Genomic DNA, 22,006 nt, shown 5'->3' on the forward strand with positions numbered 1-22,006 from the left:
TTCTTCAGTCCATTAAGTTTTTCAGTGCCCATCTTTTCTGTACCTCCGTCATGGCTGGTTTTATTACAGTGCCTTAAGTTGTCATTTTTCTGGGCGCACATTCTCTGTTTGGATATCCTTCGCATTCAACCCTTCCAACCCCCACAAAAAGTGCGCTCCTATCTTTCTTTTTTTATACTCCATTCTCTTTTTTAGGAGATGCACAAGCTCATCTTTTTCTTAATTTTGCAGGACGAAAAATAGCAGTAAATGTGTAGTAGTAAATAACTGCTATTGGATTCCAGTGTTGGATCCAAAGGAAGGTGCATGGGCGCTCACTACCTAGGCAGGGCGTAACCCTTACACACAGGGCACTGCCTCTTCGGTTCAGGGCACGTCTGCCTTGTGGGGACACTAGTCCTCTGTTGTTAAGAGAAGCTGAAGTCAGACACTTTAAAGGGAAATTTTCTAAGTAGCTGAATGATGGTAACTTATTCAAAATGCATTAAAATACCAAGCAGATCAACATCATTCTAGCCTGGCAAAACAAGTCTGCAAGCATTTGGAACCTCTGGGGATGGAGAGTGGGACAGGAAAATAATTTGTATCCTACTTTTGTTATGGCCCCTGAGAATAAAGAAAAGGTACAATTATATGAACGTGTTTCTGTGGAGTGTGGAATCCAAATGCTATAATTAATCTGGAAGTGTTCTCATTAGGCCGTGAGATACTGTGAAAAGGATGTCCTTCTTGAAGCCAGGCCTCTTTGGGGAATCCCGTATTTCATTTGCTGGGTTGGCTGATGTTAGACTCCTCATCTGGAAGTAGGGATAATAAAATGACTTTGTAAGTTTATGAAATGATTAGAGATCAAAGTATACACATTTCTCGGCTTACTGTGGGCATGTGTAAGGTGTGAGCATGGGAGCCATGACTGTTAGGAAATGCAGAACCTAAGATTCCAGACACAGGTCTTTGCCTGCCCCACACATACTGCTTGTGCCCTGGCTCTCACTCTTGCCACCCTGCCTCTCTGTGTCGCGTCTCCTCACTCTGCTGAGTGGCCCACCAGAGCTGGTCAGCACACGCTGATGCTTCCACCCTCTAGCCTTCCCCGGGAATGGCTGTTCCTTCCTTCGTCATTCAGTTACCTCCTGTGCAGCTCAACCAAAATGTCACCTCTTCCAAGAAGTCTTCTTTGACTGCCCCCTCCTACCAGTCTAGTAGAGCACTCCCTCCCTTACTGCCTTGTGTTTGCCTCTGTCTAGCCTTGTGCTATTATAAACTGTGAACTCCTGAGAGGGAGGAACTAGGCTGATCACCTCACTGTCCCCAGCAGTGGGTGCAGTGGGTGCAATGCCTTTGCCAGGCATGCAGTTTGGGCTAAAAACCAAAAAAATGGATCAAAAAAGGATGGTTGTGGTGACTGTAGACTTGCATCTGGAGAGCCCCCTCAGTCTGCTTCCTTCTTGCTTCTAAATCCAAATCTTTGGCTGCTGCTGCTGCCTCTCTCCGCCTGCCTTCCCAAACCTCACTCCAGCTCTTGCCTCCATCCCCAAACCAATGGAGATGTCCACTCTGGAGCAATAGGTTCAGTAAAACAGAGAAGGGGCTTAAGTGTCACCTCCTGGGGCTTGAAAGCAGGGACAGGAAGAGCATCTGAGAGGATGCCTTTTGAAAAGTAATAGGGAATCCAAAACAGTCCCTTGATGGAGGTTAAGAAGGGAAGAACCATACTGCAAGGTCTTACCTTCACGTTAGGAAATGGTGGCCTCATGTGCCTTTGCCCTTGTACCTTCCCAACTGATGGCTTCCGCAAAAATGTACGTGTAGCCAAAACGGGCTTGGCTACGCTGCACTCTTGCACACTAGTGATGATGGTCCTATCGCAGAAGGAAAATCATTTTGCAGGACAGGTCTGCCATAGTGTAGATGGGGCTGTTGAGTGAAGAAAGGGATCCCTTCCTCCTGAGGGATGCAGACCCTGCCGGGGTATTTCCCAAGGGGAGCAGGGTGTTTGGACTTCCTCCAGACGCCCCACGTGCCTCTTATCCAGATACCTTTGTGAACAACCAATTGAAAAAAAAAAAGTGTTTTTTTTTTTCTTGTTGCAAGAAAAAGTGTTTCCTCTTACATAATACTAAAAAAAAAACGTAGGGTGCGTTGGATCGCTCGGTCGGTTAAGTGTCTGACTCTTGGTTCTGGCTCAAGTCATGATCTCACAGTTCATGGGTTTGAGACCCACATCAAGCTGTGTGCTGATGGTGTGGAGCCTGCTTGGGATTCTCTCTCTCCCTCTCTCTCTCTGCCACTCCTCCACTTGCTCTGTCTCTCTTAAAATAAATAAAGGTAAAAAAATTAAAAAGAAAAATGATTATGAATAATGTGCAAATATTTATTTTCTAGGAACATGGGTGACATTTGGAGGTCAAATTTCAGATGAGGTAAGTTACTTTTGACTTCCATTTTGCTGCTCAAAGAAAATGTAAAGCTGTATAGTGGGAGCATTCTTCCTGGGGTTCTGGCATTTTATAAGGGTAATGTTTTAATCATGGGAAATGGTTAAGACTGAATCAAAGATTATTTTCAGTTTTCTCTTCTTGTATTTTTCACATTTAGACTATTAATAGCCCGTGGGGCTGTCAATCTATTATACGCGCAGGCTCAAATGTTAGAGAATAAACCAGTTTGGATCTAATATTTAGTAGCTCTATGGAAAGATTTCATTGCTGATGTGTGTGTGTTTTAGCTCCACCTACCATGACCAACTGGTCCTAGTTTGCAGGGACTTTCATTTTTAGTGTGGGATCTCTCAGTCCTGGACAAAGAAAGATAGTTGGTCACCTTGGCTTGGATAAGTTAATCCCACCTCTCTGAGCCTCAGTCCCTATGATGTAAAATGGGATGAAAAAGTTTACATTGGTGGTCTGTTGAAAGGACTAACCATGTTATAACCATCTTATACACATGAGATATTTATATAGCCCTTCGACTCATAGGTACAGATACTCAGTAATGGCAGCTGTAATAGTTTATTTACTGTAAAATTCCTCTAAATCTTGGTTTATACATTCAGTGCTTACCAAAGTGATATTCGCATCATCCCCTTTAAGGAATATCTTCCTGACATAAGTGAGTCATGCAGGCATTGAGCAGCAATGATCTCCCCCAAGGACACTGTCCTCAAGTCCCTCCGATCCCTTTTTTGCCTACTTGCGGCACCACTGAGGAGTATGGGATAGCATGTCTGAGTGGATACGCTCGGTGGGATCCAGCCCACTCTGCCACCAGATTTACTAACGTTTACTAACAGTTGCCACATCTGTAAAACGCAGGTGAGAGCCCTTCTCAGCAGGATTGTGATTAAGATTAATGAGATGATGCCCATGAGGTGCTTAGCCCAATGCCTGGCCCGGAACCAACTCTTTATAAAGGTAGCTCTTACTGTCATTCCCAAGGAGAAGCGTGGGAGAACAGAGGGTCTTTCCCACAGCTCCCAAGGTCACCAGTGTTTTTTAAACAGATCCTGGGTGGCAAGGGGCAGAGTCTTATCTGCGCATTCTCATCTGCCTGAATGCCTGTCCCCCGGATTGGGCCTAGGTCGCCACCGAGCGCTGGTCCCGTGGGGGATTCTTTGGAAGGTAGACTGCACTGGAGATGACCATACAGAACAGTTATTAGAAAATTGGGCCATGATGCAGCCTCAGCAACGACCACACCTGACCCCACGGGGTGCCCCACAGCTGAGATGGCCCTGCAAAGTTGTCCCAGGTTGGGACAAGAGGACTGAGTATGTCTTTTGTTTGATTGGTCATTGGAGGGAGGCCGCCCTGGGAAGCAGGTCTCACCTTGGGCCAGGTAGCCGTGTTTAGCCAAGTGCCTTTTCCAGAGAGAACCGACAGCTGCAGGCCATCTGATGGCAGCCCTCCCAGCAGCGAGGGGCAGAAGTGCTTCCGTTCTGAAGGAGGATCCGGGTGGCCACCATGGGGTTCATCACGGGGCCCTCTGCCTGGCATCAGGTAGGGTGTGTGCGGGAGGCACAGAGGCAAGTCCACAAATACTGAAAAAGTGGCCACAGACTCAAGTCAGATACGAAGCAGGTGACAAGTAGGGAAGGGATCCAGCACGTGCACCACCTTCTACCACCCGTTGCGGTACTCGGAAAGAGAAACAGACAAAAAGAGCTTTGTTTTAGGAGCAGACGGCCCCGCTGGTAAAGGCACCGTTCCCNCCCCCCAACATCTGCTCTCTGCTGCCATGAGCCCAGCTTGCCCGGAGTGTGCTAGGCTGGCCTCTGAAATACATCATCTCAAAACGACAGCTCCAAAAACTGTACAATAAAGCTGTCGTGAGTGGCTGCAGAGGCTCTCACCTCAGACGCAGACCAGACAAATGGCTACTGTCCTCCCAGAGAACAGCTGTGACTTCCCTCAGGTCCCCGCAGAGAGAAGGCCAGCAAGGAGAACGCAGGAAGGTATGGGGAGACCACAGTCCCGCCAGCAGCTGACTTGCCTGAGCTCAGCCATTTCCATGAGGGAAATAAACAGGCCAATAGCAATGAATTCACCTTGCTGAGTTTTCTGCCTTCTCTCTGCTTCACATGAGCTCAGCACAAAGCAGGTACAAAGTTTGAATCCCAGGATGACCACGTTGTGATGTGCCGAGTGACATAACCATGAGTCCTGCCTCAGGAGGTGATGACGTCCCCATTACTGGGAGAATCCAACTGTGTATATATATATTTTTTAATGTTATATTTATTTCCGAGACAGAGAGAAACAACATGAGCAGGGGAGGGTCAGAGAGAGAGGGAGGCACAGACTCTGAAACAGGCTCCGGGCTCTGAGCTGGCTGTCAACACAGAGCCCGACGCGGGGCTTGAACCCACAAACCGTGAGATCATGACCTGAGCCGAGGTCAGACACTTAACCGACTGAGCCACCCAGGCACCCCAATCCAACTGTATATTAAATAGCCACTGGACAGGGATATTATCAAAAGGGCCCAAATACCCCAATAGATAACTCCATGAGGTATCCCCCAAAGATGATTGGCTTCATTGTAAAACCAAGAGAGATGTTACTCATATAAATAATACCTGATAGCGCTCAGTTTTCAGAATTTTACTTAGATTTTCTTACCTATAAGGTAGTTAAGAGTTCCTTGTATTGTAGGTAACAATGAACCAAGTCAAATTGGCTTAACCACTATGGGAAAAGTTACCTTGATTTTCATTCTAGGAGTGTAGACATAGGGCAGTCTTCAGGGTGGACTCCATCAGTGTAGACTCCATCCGTGGCCTCATTGTGCTTCCCAGGGGGTCCCATGGCCCCGTGTTCCTTTGTATAGCGATGTCCTCCTCAGGTAGTAAGATGGCTGCAGAAATTCTAAGCCTTACTCAGAACAGCAACTCTAGGGAAAGGGTGTTCTTCTAGAAACTGTGGGAACAGGGAAAGATGTTGCCAGAGGCCTCGGCATATCTGTCCCTGCATCTCATTGGCCCAAAGGTGTCACATGACCTTCCCTGAACCACTTATTCCCAGGCCCGCCATGCCACAATGGAAGAAAGGTGTCCACTTCTACTGAGCCCTGTTGGCTACCTGGAGAACATGAACAGAATCATCCTCATTTTGCAGATGAAAACGCTGAAATACAAAGAGGTCAAGGGTTTTGCATTTATCCAGTAAGTGGTACACTCAAGGACAGAAAACAGTCTTGTGAAGTCAGTGACTTCATTATTTCACATTTGGGTCTTTAGCTTTTATGGTTGGGAAACATTTTGGCCATTACTTAGTCCAACTTTCCATCCAGGATTCCCTACCTTATCTTAAAATGTCGCTCTAGATAATATTATGGCTCTTTCCCAATAATAATCCACTAGTAGGTGGTGTGACATAACATAAGGTGAACATATGATACAAGCACAGTAAGTTCTTAAACATAGGGCAATCATGATGGGAAAAACTATGCTTGTCTTAACTTTCAATTTCTACTTCAGAGAAATGTCATCATGGTAGCAAATTAAAAGTAGTAATCGCATTTTTGCTGCTAGTATTCTAAAGGATTGACATGGACTCCTTTTTTTGCTAGCCTGATGATTGTCTTGATATGCCGATTTAAAAAATAACAGGACGATAGTTTATCTTGGAAATGCTGAGGAAGCAACCTTAGCCCACAATCAAAAACATAATGGAAAAATCAATTTTAATTATTTGTGAGGTGTGTAATTTTTCAGTTGACCCATAAGTCTAGCAGCAGAATGGAAAAATGTCCTCTCTCCACTGCTACCCCTCCATCGCTCTCCCTCAAGCTGTTGTTTCTAGCTGCGCCCATACTCTTCTGTCACGCCTGCCCCTTGCATTCAGCAGCACAAAGGAAGGAACAAGAAGGTGCTTGGAGGTGTATTTGCAAGCTGACTAGTGGGGCACCAGATACCCGGGGAGCCAGCGTGCTCACTCTCTCCTCTCGGCCATTCCACTGGCTGGTTGCTCTGTGACAGTGGTTGGGGTTTTGCTGAGCTGTGGGTGACACCAGTTTTACAACAGTCATGGCTCTGTCTCACCTCTGGTTCATCAGCACAGTCCACCAAGCCTTAGGAAAAAAAGGCCCAAGCTTTTAGGTCTGGAGTCACCCAGCTGCTGCCACCTATTGGCTGAGAGAAAGGAGGAAGAAGAGAACTGAAGTCACCCATGATATAACCGACCCTCTTTGTCAGATGATGATGCCACAGAGCCTGTTGTCAGAACAGATCTTCCGAGGAGAGTGAGAGCCACAAATCCGTCCACCTTACCTCACCATGCTTCTGAGGGCTGCCTTATCCCCGCATTGAAGGAAATCCCGGGGATACTTTTATCCTATACAGGCTGGTAGAATCTTCTTCTTCTTTTTTTTTTTTTTCATTCTTTTACAACTGATAAAAACAAGGAGTGAGATTTCAATGTTCTGAACGACCACCAGAGGATTCAAAGTTGCTTGCTTCCTAGGTTTAGCAAACATTTGGTTTTTCTGACTGACCTTCACACCCTCTTGCAGGTTGCTGAACGGCTGATGACAATTGCCTACGAAAGTGGAGTTAATCTCTTCGATACTGCCGAAGTCTATGCTGCTGGAAAGTGAGTCAGTCCCTGTTTGTGTCCCTCATGTGGTATTTCTGGTACCAAGAGTCTGTTCAGGGTATTGCTGTCACTCTGGTGAGAAGGGTCCACCCTTCCCACACACTTTGGTGGCATTGCTTTTCTCTCTTCCACTAGTCCCTGTACCAGAGCTAGGGGTACCGACTGCCTCTGGGCCCCTCTGCCCACCCAAACCATCCTATCCCTGGCGCCTATATGAAGAATGGACTGAAAACAATTCCATGGCCTTCCTAAGGGGCAGACGTGGCTGGGACCAGAGCAGTGGCAATGGAGCTCAAGAAACGGTAGTTGGACATATGCCTGGGTGACTCAGTCAGTTAAGTGTCCGACTTGATTTTGGCTCAGGTCAAGGTCTCATGGTTCTTGAGTTCATGCCCCATGTTGGGCCTTGCGCTGACAGTATGGAGCCTGCTTGGGATTCTCTCTCTCCCTCTCTCTCACCGTTACCCTCTGTCCCTACCCCCTCAAATAAATAATAAACATTAAAAAAAAAAGTTAGTTGGATATAGGAGTGAGGAAGTAAGTGAGCAGATTCCAGTGTAGTGGTTCAAAAGCTAGTCTTGCTGTTTCATAACCACATCTCGTAGTTACTCAACCGCTGAGGGAAACGGGGACGTCCTCTCTGCAGGGAACCAGGGGCTGCTTTTCCTGCCTGCAGGCCCATCCCTCCACCTAGCACAACAAGCAGATCAGAGATTAAAGGAGGGGTCCCCCAACATGCAAGAAATTGAGTATATTTTGTTAGAGGGCATTTCAGACCATTTCAGACCGTATTCTGAGCACAGGGAAGACTGCAAGAGGGCCTTGCTGCAGAAGCCACACCAGCTACAAGCTTCCCACGGACCCGAGAGCAGGTTCTGGGCTCTGACACTGGGCTCACTGCTCAGTCCCACCATGTGGGGAACGTGCCCTCGGGGAGGCCTCAAGGTCCACGCCCTCCATGTCCTGGCACGAGAAGCACGTTTCAGAACAGAACTGGTGGCACCTTGGCCACCTGCTGCCACCACGGACAGACTGACTCGCGTAGCTCCCAGAAATGCTTGAGCAGCTCTGCCATCTCCCCCCAGGACTGTGGCGGCTAATTCCCCACAGGCCTCAGTCCCCAGCACCCCCTTCCAGGTGAGGAGCACGATCAAACTGCTGGACTTGTGGAATCAAGTTCATCGTTGCCTGGTCTAAGTGCGTTTTCCTCCCGTGGGTTTCCTCCTTTTCAACTGCACATCTATGTTTGAGGCCTATCAGGGACATTCAGAGCCCACATCTCTGATATTTTCTGTTGAGTCCAAGGAGAAGAAATACAATTGATAAGGCCTTGCTCCCTTCCCACATCTTAGCCTTTCTCAGTGTTTTCTTCATTTCGTGAGTCCTGCTAAGGTTGGAAAAGGGAAGTCCTGTTTGTAGTCCTATTATGATCGATGGTCGGTCCTGGTTAATTACTGACTGACTGTCTGGCGTGCACCTGAGCATTTCCCTCTGTGAAATGCAAGGTTGCAAAGGACAGTGTCAGAGACAGAGGGCCAGGGAAGAGAACACTGGTGTCCCGTCCCCCGCGTGTCTGTCTGGAGCATGCTCTGTAGCTACCCGGCAGCATGGCTGTGCTCTCCAACAAAGACAGGACTTTCAGCTAAGACAAACCGTGGTTAGTGACGTTCCCCATCTATAGGACTCCAACGAACAAAGTGCTAATTCCGTTGATGTCTCTGTTCACAAAGCCTCTGAGAGCCCACCTGCATCTTACAACATTGATCTGACTGCCAGGGACCTAGAAGAAGGTTTTAGTCTCCTTAACCTTGGGCCCTAGCTCAGGAAGGTGGAGGGGAGAAGACAGTGGAGACGTCTTCGCTGTACCTCTCCACGACGACCCACGCCAGGGGCAGGAAGAACACTTTTCTACATCTCCTTGCACCTTCCTCCTGTGGCAACATGTGTCACTAGAACCCAGGATGTTCTCCCTGCCGGCCACTGCATCTGCAGCCCTAGACTTTGGGACATCTAAATGCCCACGTGGTTTGTTTTGTTTTGTTTTGTTTGTTTTTTCATCCTGCAAGATCACCCACAGCTCCATATTTTCTGTCTAAATGGGACAAGGTCTCATTGTCCTCCCTGGTCACAATTGAAGACCACAGTAACTAGAAGGGTAACCTTGACTCCCATTGGACTCCGCCAAGCAGGATATTTATAAATGGGATCAGTGGTTCAAAAACACCAAACTGCCAAATGACTCTGTTGTTTCTTAGTATCAGGACCACAGGCAGTCTCCTGCCAGCCTGTCAGGATTTGGCAGGTGCTTCTGGAATGCTCCAGGAGCAGGATTCTGCAGGCACAAGCAGAAACAGCGGAAACAGTGCCACTAGCCGAGAGCAGCTTCTATTTTGAGGACGTGTAGGCACGGAGAGTTCAAACAAGGAATGGCTCTCGTGTTTTTGGATTGACTCTTGTGTTTCCAGGACATTGTATCCTGAGCTATTATCTGTTTCCCTTCCAGGGCTGAAGTGATTCTGGGGAGCATCATCAAGAAGAAAGGCTGGAGGTAATGCATTCACCATAATCATGTACTTCTCTTTAAACAGACTGTTATTATTTTGTCCCAGAGAAGGAAAAATAAATTGCATAACAACGGAACAAAAGCTGTCAAAAAAAAGTCAATTTTTGGTAAAGAAATGATTTATAGTGGTTTGAAAATTACTTGTGCTTTAAAAAGTATTGACTCGTCATCGATCACAATGAATTACCTTGGGGTTGAGCAGAGAAGGAGGGGATGTTCCTGAGATACTCGTGCATAAAAGAAAGTCACATTTTCATGGTTCCTCACCACTGTTTGTGATCATTTGGTGAAGAACGGCAGATGATAGGAGGCTGATTATTTGTACACAGGTACTTATGTTAGCTGTTCATGTTCACTGTTCGTTTTATTGACAACTCCTGATGCAAACAAGTGATGAAAAAAGAAGTCCTTGTGATAAATACCTCAAAGTTCTCTTATATGAACACAATTAGCCTGTGCCTCTGCTGTGTGCCAGACGCCATATGATCTGGGCATTCGGGGAAGTGCTTCAGCTGTTGTCCTTGAGGGGTCACATCCCATTGCATCGCTTCCGTAGCCAAAGCCAGTGGTAAAGAGGAACGCCTCATCTGTGGAATGGCAATCCCCCTCCATTTCACTATGCGTGTCAACCATGACAGCCACTTCTTCCCCTCAGGAGTACAGAATCAGGCAAAGACCATGGCACAGGTCTGGGGTCCTCTCCCACTCTGGTAGAAGATTTGCCATTGGCCAAGCAAACCACAGCTCTATAGTATTCGTGGAAATGGAAACCCAGAAATTCATGGAGATGTGAACAAATGAAGTTTAGTGACCTGCTTTCTCCCCCTTCCTGGTCCTCCTCCCCCACTCTAGGGATTGTAAAGGGATTAGGAAGAAACTATATTCAACCTTAAACATGGAAGAGTATTCACATCCCCACCCAATCCTCCACCTTGCCTGTTACCCTCCCACTCACAAGGCTGGTCTGTCTATCACCGCCCAAATCACTTCCCTAGGGCCCCTGGAACACAGTGCTGCAAACTGGCTGGCTTCAGACAGCAGAAATGTGTTCTTTCCCAGGTCTCGAGGCCAGAAATACAACATCAAGGTTTGAGTAGAGTCGTGCTCTTTCTGCAACTCTGGATAGAATCCTTCCTTGCCTCTTCCTAGCTTTGGGCTTTAGCAGGCAATCTTGGGCATTCCTGAGCCTGCGCTCAACCTCTGCCTCCATCATCAGATGGTGTTCTACCCTCATGGGTGTCTGTGTGTCTTCTTAAAAGGACGCTAGTCATACTGGATTAAGGACTCGCCCTTAATCCAGTGTAGCCTCATCACCTCATCTTAATTTAACTAATTACATCTGTAATGACCGTATTTCCAAATACGCTCACTTTCTGAGGTACTGGGGGTTAGGACTTTAACACGTCTTTTTAGGGGACATAATTCAACCCATAACAGAGACCCTAGAGATGAGCCTACTAACAGCGCAGTGAGCTGTGCAGCGAGGTGGAGGCTGACGGAAGATAGCTGAGGGAGGAGGGGAGCGTCGGCATAGGAGCTCTTTCCCCTCAACACCCATAGGGCATCTAACCACCACTCTCCATGGTTTACAGAGCCTAGAATACACCTACAGAAAATGGATTAACATGCATTTTTTTTTCTTTTTTACAAACTGCCTTTCAGTCTTACAAATAAAACCCAAGCTGTCACCATGCTACATAATATTGAAATCAGCACACAGCTGCCCATACAAGACTGGTGAAAAGATAGACCATATCATCATGGTATGGAGTCTATAAAAGCAATTCCAACTAGCAGACTTGGCTTCTAGTCCTAGGACCACCACTTGCCCACTGTGGAAGTTACTTCACTTCTCTGAGTCTCAATTTCCCCACCTGCAAAATGGACGGCATAACTGTTCATGAAGTGTTGTTCTGTTAAAGTGAGATAACGTGTGCCAAAGTATTTTGAAAGCTGAGCTGTATTGCTATAAAATACTCATATCGTCATTCTCCACCACTCAGAAGAGTTGCTGGAAATGTCTCCATGATGGTCGGTGATCACCTGCCAAGTTGCTGTCAACTCTTGCTATTTGAGCATACATGTTAGTGGGCACACCCATATTGCCCATTTTTCAGAAAGCCTAACTTTGGAAAAACAAGTCCATGATAGTATTTGTATAGAATCGGAAGCTTTGGTGGACCCAGCTGCTCTGAAAAATCCAGAGGACTGCATTCATTTTTTATAATGTTCCATCCAGCCTTTTGTGGAAGCTGTGAAAATGTTTGCTAATGGAGCTCTGGCTCCCTTGTGGCAGATTGCTGTTACACTAGGTATCGTGAGGTTGATGGATTAACCTGGAAAGTGCATCAGCCCTTCTGCGGTGTGTAATCTCCAGATGCATGTATCTGTAGAGCTTCCATTACAGTGATTCAAATTACTTTTCAGGGAATTAACTTAAGTGGGATGGGGTTGCTGACATTTCCTACAAATTTTTCTTGTTGCAGCTAAGCTGTCAGAATTGTCACCCTTGTTCCGCATTGGTTATCATTAATCTTGTGAGCTCTCATACCTGCGGGCCCCGCGGCACTGGCTCTACAGCTGATGGAATTATAAATGCCTTATTTCAAATACTCCCAAAGTTTGGTCTTAACCTTTGACTCTCAAATGATTTTTTTTCCCCTAGACCAGTTCAATTGAATTACATACTTGGAGAAACTAAATTATACTGAGATCTGCCTCCTGATTTTAAACCGTATGACTGGAGTTCTCAAGACCTTTTTCTTATTCCACCATCATGATGAGACGATTGCCATTTCCTGCCCTTGGGTGTGGTTTTAAGAAGACAATTAGTTTGCTGACAAGATTTCCACATTCCATTCCCTTAGAAACAAAGTGGCTAAAACCTTGTGTTAAAAATCGTAGGACTGTTCTCCTGAAGTAACATTTCCATTTAGTAAAGGCACTCAAAGAAATTTTATTCCTGTTTATTGATTATTATAGTTTACTTTATCATTCGTGTTTCTAAGCAATCAGTTCCTGCCTGAATGTGACGGTTGGAAAGCGTAGTAACTCAGAGCCACTAGGGCCCCTGGTCCTTGGCACAGGGTGGACTTTGCCCCAGGAAAGCTCACGCTCAATCAACGTTATGTCAGATGCTAAATAAGTGTTAGCTGGTGCTACTAAAGCAATCCGTCCTTTTTGCCAATGCACTCCTCCTCTCATTTACCACTTCTGCCCCTCCATGCTTACCAGTCACCCTCCTCACCACACCCTCCCCATCCGTGGCTTGTGTCACACAGCCTCCTCCTCCCGTGTGCCTCCAGGTATAGGTCACTCCCCTACTCGCCTTCAACCTCTTTGCCTAGGATCTGACTTCACGGCCCCTCTCACCAGCTTTCCCTGGTCCCAATATTTCAGTGACATGAATGAACTAATTTACCTCTTTACCAATTTTTTTAATGGGAAGTACAATAAACTCTTTCTGATGCTATAATATCCTGACTCTGTACCATAACCAACAATTTATTTAATATTTCTGTTTGTGTAACATACAGGAGGTCCAGCCTGGTCATAACAACCAAACTCTACTGGGGTGGAAAGTAAGTTAAATACCTATTATTTTCCCTACTTGACAGGAAACAACTAGTAGTTCATGCTTTTATCCTTTTGGGCAACCATTTTACATCTAACGTACTAAAATTCATTGGTATGGGGAGAAAAAGTATTTTTTCTGCCTTGAAGGAAATAGCAATGAGCCTAGGATTCAATTTTAGCCAGATGCCCCAAAGAAATTTAGTGGTCACTTGTTACTAAGTGATTCATGGAGATTTTCAAATACCAACCTCATACTAAGAACCATTTCCAAAGTAGAGTTCAAATTTTGGGCAAAGAAAATAAGCACGTAGCAATCACAGAAGAAAAGCTCCTCAAACCTGCCAAAAGTCAGAGACTTCCATGGAATGCAAAGATAAAAATATCTTGTCTGGCTCCACATGTAAGTCTCTGATCATTTCTGCAGAAGGCTCTGAATGTGTTGATCAAAAGGACCGCCTTTTGGAGAATAACAGAAGCTACTATATCACTCCCTGGCAGGCAAATGAAAGCGAGGTCCGCTCTCTGTTGTGGGATGCAAACAAATTTCACAAGATGAATTGGCATCTGATGAATCTACTGGTGTTTGAACTGGTATTTACATGATTCAACAGAACTTAGAAGTCTGACCTTTTTGACAAACATGTAAGAAAACAGCAAGCTATTTCATATACCTTTTTGTGGAAATCACAAATACGGAGTCTTAACAAAGAAACGATAAAAAAGCGCCAACAAACCAAACCTTATTTGCCTCCCTATAAGTGAGAGGGAATAGTTAAAAACAAAATTGAAGACAGAGGACGTCTCCTTTGGAGTCTTCTAATCAAAATGTGTATGTGTATACACACATACACACACTCATATTTTATTGCTGTTTTTGAGCCTGTTGATGATGACTATGAAAACAGAAAGATGGAATTTAGATTTTATTACTACTGTAACCTATAGAAAAATAAAGCAACATGGTGCCTATGAGAAATCTAGATTTACGTTGTCTGTGCCCTGATTTATGGTGCTATTGTTTAGTGCAATGGTACTTAAAACCTTGCCTATACTCTAGAAATAAACGGAGAATAAGTTAACATGCAAGAGCCATTATGTAGTAGAGTACTGCATACAATAATATTCAATGTTTTTTTTTTTTTAATGTTTTATTTATTTCTAGGAGAGAGAGAGACAGCGTGAGCAGGGGAGGGTCAGAGAGAGAGGGAGTCACAGACTGAAACAGGCTCCAGGCTCTGAGCTGGCAGTCAGCACAGAGCCCGACGCGGGGCTCGAACCCACGAACCGCGAGATCATGACCTAAGCGAAAGTTGGACGCTTAACCGACTAAGCCACCCAGGCGCCCCAATATTCAATGTTTTTATAAAAGATACAAAATCACCAAAGGCAAATGGTAAACTACCATGTTTTAAAAAGAGGTTGCAAAAGTATTGACATTAAAGAAACATTTCATAAATACTTTAAAATACAGGACTGTATTTCTTCCTAATTGACCAGATCTTGAAGCTTATCTGAGAAGAAAACAGTCCTAGTTAAATGTTTGTCTTCTTAGGATACTAATGTAAGAGGGGCGCCTGGGTGGCTTAGTCGGTTAAGCGTCCGACTTTCGCTTAGGTCGTGATCTCGCGGTTCGTGGGTTCGAGCCCCGTGTCGGGCTCTGTGCTGACTGCCAGCTCAGAGCCTGGAGCCTGTTTCGGTCTGTGACTCCCTCTCTCTCTGAACCTCCCCTGCTCCCGCTGTCTCTCTCCCTCCTAAAAATAAATAAAACATTAAAAAAAAATTAAAAAAAAAAGATACTAATGTAAGAGAGACTTACAACACATTTTAACAAAAAGTAATTATTAAATTTCTCTTGAAAGTCAAAAGGCACTTCCAAATTTGATTATCTTCTCAGAAAAGCTGATATTATCAGCAGCTCACAAACATATATCAAGGTGTTTTTTTGGGGGGGGTCAGGGGGATTGATTAAGACTAAGGAAGGAAGGCTAAGCCATGTGTCACGTTATATACAGATGGGGTGTATGTGGCTGAGTTGTTATTAATATTGTGTGATGAGAGTCATGGTCAATTCATCACCTGGGTCTCCAAAGAAAAGGGGCTCAGTGTGTTGCCCACCAGCCTCCTCTCCTCAGCCTGTGGTATAGAATTTGCCAAGAACAGGGTATAAAATTAGCAATTCAATCTAGAATGAGTATTCCTCTGTACTTTTGAAATGGCAATTTAAAAAAAACACACTGCCACTCAAAGTCATTTGCTTCTTTTCCTTGTTAGGGCTGAAACGGAAAGAGGGCTGTCAAGAAAACATATTATCGAAGGTAGGTACAGCTGCTTCCATTTTATTCTCATTTGCGGGCTGCTGATTCAAGAAAGGCATCAACCAAATAGGTTCAAAACCCACTGGGAGGGGGAAAAGCTCTATAAAAAGAATCACAACCAACAACAATCTTTGTGGGGTTTAATGTAGGAGTGTGGTGATATAGAGAAGACAATGGGAACATAAAGAAAAAAAGGCAAATTTTCTAGAACTCTTCTTATTTACAGCTGGACTAACATTAATTAAACACTTCCCTAAGACTTTCTAAAGGTTTTAATTGAGATATAAGTTACATAACATGAATTTTATTCATTTAAAGTGTATAATTTATTGGGCCTGAGCATAATAACAGAGTTGCGTGATCATCACAAATTCAGTTTAAAACATTTTCATCACTCCTAGTTCCTACTCGCAGTCAGTTCCCTCCCTCTCCCTACCCTCGTTCACAGCCCCAAGTAACCACTAATCCACTTTTATCTCTCTAAACTCGCCAATTCTGGATATTTTATATGAAAGAGATCATACAGTATATAATATTTTGTGATGGGCTTTTTTCACTTAGCATAATGGTGATATTGTAACATGTATCAAAACATGTATCATTTTTACTGCCAAAAAACATTCCATTGTATAGATATACCCCATTTTGTTTATCCATTTGTCAGTTGATGTACATTTGGGTTGTTTTCATTTTTTGACTTCTGAATAATACTGCTGTGAATATCTACGTACAAGTTTTTAGGTGGATATATGCTAAGACTCTGATAGCTTTATCCTGTTTTAAATTTTTATTCTTTAAACATTTGGTAGAATTCACCTGAGAAGCCATCAGGTCCTTTTGTTTGTTGGGAGTTTATTGATTACTGATTTAATTTCTTTGCTAGTAATTTGTGTGTTCATATTTTCTATTTCTTTTAAATTCAGTTTTGGTAGGTTCTATGTTTCTAGGAATTTATCCATTTCTTCTGGATTGTCCAGTTGGCTGGCATAAAATTTTTCAAGGCTTGATGGTTCTTAAAGAATGATATGCATTTTTTAAAAATTGTAGAAAATTACACTGAGTAACTGGTTCAGTGAGCCGTTGCTTTTGTAATTGTACTGAAACCTTTCTAGAGCCTAGAAATGAACAGGAAATAGTACAGTCTTCTAGAACTCTTATGTAGTAGAGTACTACTCTACTTCATTGGGAAGATTATAAGAATTGTGAGGAATTTTTATGTATTTCTTGTTTTGTTTTGTTTTTAATTTTTATTTCTAGGAGAGAGAGAGATAGACAGCTTGAACAGGGGTGGGTCAGAGAGAGAGGGAGACNCCTTCAACCTTTTGCAATAAAAGAAAGATGTTAAATAAGGCTATAGAAATCCAAGGTTTTTATAACTTTAGAGTCATGATTAATTATTAAGACAGATGATTTTTCTTCTTTTTATAATTAGTTTCANTAATTTTTATTTCTAGGAGAGAGAGAGAGAGACAGCTTGAACAGAGGTGGGTCAGAGAGAGAGGGAGACCCAGACTCTGAAACAGGCTCCAGGCNGATTTTTCTTCTTTTTATAATTAGTTTCACTTATGAAATACCAAAGTCAACAAAAACATGAAATACACTCTAATCTCACCACTTTAAAAATAAAAACAAAGAAGTCCTCCTTTTGCTTACCTCATCTCATTCCACAGTGTGACAATCTGGTACACGTCCTTCCCAACTTATCCCAACAGTTAAATTTATCTATCTATCCACACTTATAAATACAAAAACACAGGTATGAAACCAATGGAATCAAGCTATACATATTAACCTAAAGTTTACTTTTTTCCAAAATTAAAATACATTTTTAGACATATACACACCCACATACACATGCACACATACACATGATTTGCAGGTTATATCTTGGTTTTAGTGTTACAAAATACCATACAAATGGCTGCCCTTATGTATATGTGATAGATACTGGAAGCAGCATTGTTAAGTCAAAGAATAATGCATGTTTTAAATTATTCTCTAAAAAGGAATATACCAATCTGATGGATGAGTTCATTTTATTTATTTGTCTAATTATACATTTATTTATTAATGACTTTCAGCTACTTTTTATAATTTTGTGCTTTTTCTAAGAATTAACTTTTCATATTCTTAAGCTTTTTTTCTTTTGAGTTACTTGTTTTGATCTTATTAGTTTTCAGGAGCTCTTTGTATATTAATATTGTTCACTTCTGTTAGTTACATATGTTGTAAATATTTTCTTCCAGACTGTCGTTTCATTATAAAGTGTTTTTTTCCCCTCCCCATAAACTTAATCTGAAAGATAATATTGAATGTGAAGACATTCATCCCAGTTTAGAAATTGGAGATTTTTAGTAACATATAAAGAGAACTACTTGGATAGATTTTAGACTTCCACTAGGGGAAAAAAATAGTTTTGGTCTTCAATCATTTCATTTAAAAAGGAGACTTTTGGAGTGACTGGCTGGCCCAGTCAGTGGAGTATGTCACTCCTGATCTCAGGATTATGAGTTAGAGCCCCACATTGGGTAGAGATTACTTTAAAAAAATAAAAATTAAAAAATTAAAAATTAAATAAAATAGAAACTTTTTGAAGCCAGATTTTGGAAAATATATTTATATTTATATTGCATATATTTAACTTTAGATATATATAATTTGTTAATAGTAATTATATCACTATTAAGAAACAAATTTGGAATCAGTAATTACTATATTACTATTAACAAACAAATTTGGAATCAGTTGTTTCCAAAGTTTTTGTATGAGTTTGGTATTTCTCACTAACTGATTTTTAATATATTTCTAAGCATTGGGCTTTGAAGCCAGACAAACCGTGGGTCAAGTCTCAGCTTTGTCATTTATGAGCAAAGGGACTTTGTGCAAGTTACTCAACCTTACTAAGCCTCCATCTCCTTCATTATATGATGGGCTATATAAATATTCCTACTTTGCGACATTACTGTACAGAAACTGAAGTTAGAGAATTCACATCGAGCACAATATCTGTCACATAATAAGCACTTAATCAATGTTACTTTTGTCATTAGTATCATCGTTCTTAACAGTGCCACTGCTGGTCTTCATACCATGGATAAGTGCACCCTTTACTAAGTAACATTCTAAGGCTGCCACAGTGAATAAGCACGTTCTAGCACCAGAGAAAGCTTTCACATTCCTAAACCAAACAAAATCCTTTCTTAGGCCTTAGTGCCCAACTTGACATTGCATGTAAAATCCAGCCTGCCTCTTGAAACTATTAGTATTCCTGCCTAGCACTTGCCCCCATGACTTGGGTCATCTACCGTGACATCTGTCCATAAGATGTAACTGCCCCGTCTCAAAGAGAAATAACTCATATAAGCTTGTTGTACTAAGCTGAAAAACAAGGCAGTCATGTGTTGCCTGGAACCTTCTTGTTTCTCTTTTCTTTTTAATCTAGTTAAAATTGATTAAAAAGGAGATTCAGAAAATGGTACAGGATGGTAATCATCAGAGAATATAAAGTCAAGGAAAGAAAGACTGGAGAAAGTTGCTGTGCCTTTTACTGCCTCTCCATTGCTTTAATATTTACCAGTGTGTCCATAATTTCAAAATTTTCTTTTTTTAAATCAGTTTTCTGCAAGCCCTATACAACTTAATAGAAATACCTTAAATTCTCTGTCCCTTTAAATAAGTCAGGGATTCTCTTAGGAACTAATCAATCTCTCAGGAGGGGTAAACCAGTTCAGCTGAAAATTCAAAATGACCCAGATTTAAACTTTAACACATTTGAAACTTCTGAGACTGAAGAAGAATTGGGATTATTTATTAGTATGCTGTTACTGTTTATTTTGCAGGGCATAATTTCAGCCTAAGACAAAGATGCTCATGAGTCCAAGAGTCAGCTGAAAAGGATATTTCTAGGCAGTTTGATATTAGGGAACTGAATGAATTTTGCAGAAGAAAAAAAGAGGAGTGGGATTTCTAGGCCCCAAATAAAATTTGAAGAGGTTTACAAATCATTATCCTTGGATTTCATTGCTATTTGTTTTGTGATGAAGCAGACTTTATTAAACATTGGAGATTCATATGCACATTAAATTTAGAAAGTGTTCTTAGAGCTTAAATTCATATGCACTTTAAAAAGTGTTTATCAACTGATGAATGGATAAAAATGTGTATATACACATATACATATACACACATATACACAATGAAATCCTACTTGGCAATGAGAAAGAATGAAATCTTGCCATTTGCAATAACGGATGGAACTGGAGGGTATTACGCTGAGTGAAGTAAGTCAGGCAGAGAAAGACTGATATCCTATGTTTTCACTCAAATGTGGAATTTGAGAAACTTAACAGAAGACCATAGGAGAAGGAAAGGGGAAAAGATACTTTCAAACAGAGAAGGCAAAACATAAGAGACAAATACAGAGAACAAACTGAAGATGGATGGGAGGCAGGGGGCAAGGGGAAATAGGTGATGGGCATTGAGGAGGGCACTTGTTGGTTTGAGCACTGAGTGTTGTACGTAAGCAATGAATCATGAAAATCTACTCCCGAAGCCAAGAGCACACTGTATACACTGTTTGTTAGCTAACTTGACAAGAAATGATAATTTTTAAAAAAGTGTTCTGGGGCAACTGGGTGGCTCAGTTGGTTAAGCATCCGACTTCAGCTCAGGTCATGATCTCACAGCTCCTGAGNCACTCGCTCACTCTCTTGCTTGCTCTCTCTCAAAAATAAACATTAAAAACATTTTTTAAAGTGTTCTTAGAAATCAAGACAGGGGCGCCTGGGTGGCTTAGTCGGTTAAGCGTCCGACTTTCGCTTAGGTCTTGATCTCGCGGTTCGTGGGTTCGAGCCCCGCGTCGGGCTCTGTGCTGACTGCCAGCTCGGAGCCTGGAGCCTGTTTCAGTCTGTGACTCCCTCTCTCTGTGACCCTCCCCTGCTCACGCCGTCTCTCTCTCTCTCCTAGAAATAAATAAAACATTAAAAAATTAAAAAAAAAAAAAAGAAATCAAGACAGAAGTTCAATTCATGTAGAGTTCAGGCCACTTTAATGCTGCGTGACCTTGGCCACCTGAGCTGGTTTACAGAGTGTCAAATGAGCTTGACTTGTATATAATGCAGTTTTGAAAAATTTCATATGAAAAACCCTTTTCAGGGAGCTCACGATCCTTCACTTGGATCCAATTAGGAGCAACATATTTCTTGGATTCACAAGGCGGGAAAAATTTCACTAATAGGTTATTATAGCCACTTAGAATCCCAAGGTCCTATCAAGCTTTGAAGTTCTTTTCATTCAACCATTTCACAAACACTCTTGAAGGCCCGTTTTTTGCCAGTGTTAACATTTAGCAGATCAAATTTCCTTAGTATATTATATGAAAAAATATAATAGCTTGGTAAGTCAGATAATAAGATTATGTCAACTGTATACTTTCACAGGGAAAGGCTGTGTCTCAGTGTATGTTTGTCATCTAGATAAATGACAGTTTTGTTATAGGATTCAAAACACAAACCCACTATCATTTAGGAGTAGGAGAGGAAAATAATCTGAGAAGGTACTGCTTAAACCTTTTTAATGAATGGCAAATGTTAAACCTAGTTATCTGAACTTTTCTTTTAAAAACATGAAAACCTTTATATAGTGAAAGGGTGGCCATCATTGAAGGCAGCATTTGTTTTTCAAGCTAGAAAGGAAAGCAAGTGTGTGGACACAGCGTGTTTGAGTAGAACCCTCAAAGAATCTCCAAACTCTGAATCTCCTTGGTTCTACACAATTCAGCGGGCAACACTGAACATCTGATCTTCCTCTGACCATGCCAGTGTGCTTAACATCTGGAGTGAGCATATTTCTTTAGATGCCTGTGCAACAGGCTTAAATTGAATTAAAATTTCCCTTATGAACAATACAGTTCCTGTTAATCTGCAGAACCCAAAAGGGAAAAGAGCTTAGATTTCTTTTTTCACTTGAAAGCTATTTTCTTTATATATCATAATTTATTAGCCTGCGGACTTCTGAGGAATTGCCAGTTAACTTGTAAACATCTCAGGGACAGGGAGCTTTTCTCCTGCTTCTCCCGTATTCGCTTCCACAGACGCTGGGTCGGTGCCGAGGGACAGACTAAAGCCAAAAGTACCTTCAGCAAGTGCATTCACTGCACTGGTGCACTTATCTCCCTTAAGTTATGATTAGCTGCCCGGATGTTCCTCTACAGCCAAGGTGAATGTATTTTTGCACGTCTACTTAAACTTAAAACAATACCTGGCCCCAAGCCGGTGCTCCACAAACATTTGCTAAGTGGAGCTGGAACATGACTATTTGCTTATTGGAAATAAACCCTAAATGGCTTTCAAGGAGACATTTGTTGAGCCTGTCATTATGTTGCTGCAGTTTAACTATTTCTATAAGATTAAAGCATCCAAATGAGAAAAGACAGGAAGGCCTGATTTGGTTTGTCGTCA

General features: G+C 42.5%; 1 protein-coding gene across 1 annotated transcript in view; it reads left to right on the plus strand.

The window, feature by feature from the left end:
* Positions 1–22,006, plus strand: part of KCNAB1 (potassium voltage-gated channel subfamily A regulatory beta subunit 1) — a 269,277-nt gene that overhangs the window by 179,723 nt on the left and 67,548 nt on the right. The window contains exons 3-7 of the mRNA XM_077750098.1: positions 2,386–2,423; positions 7,012–7,091; positions 9,598–9,642; positions 13,194–13,238; positions 15,505–15,548. Of these exons, the coding sequence (XP_077606224.1) occupies positions 2,386–2,423; positions 7,012–7,091; positions 9,598–9,642; positions 13,194–13,238; positions 15,505–15,548 (252 nt within the window). The remainder of the gene's footprint in view (positions 1–2,385; positions 2,424–7,011; positions 7,092–9,597; positions 9,643–13,193; positions 13,239–15,504; positions 15,549–22,006) is intronic.

The sequence above is a fragment of the Crocuta crocuta genome, unplaced genomic scaffold (genome assembly GCF_008692635.1).
Source record: "Crocuta crocuta isolate KB4526 unplaced genomic scaffold, BGI_CrCroc_1.0 scaffold19, whole genome shotgun sequence".
Lineage (NCBI taxonomy): Eukaryota > Metazoa > Chordata > Mammalia > Carnivora > Hyaenidae > Crocuta > Crocuta crocuta.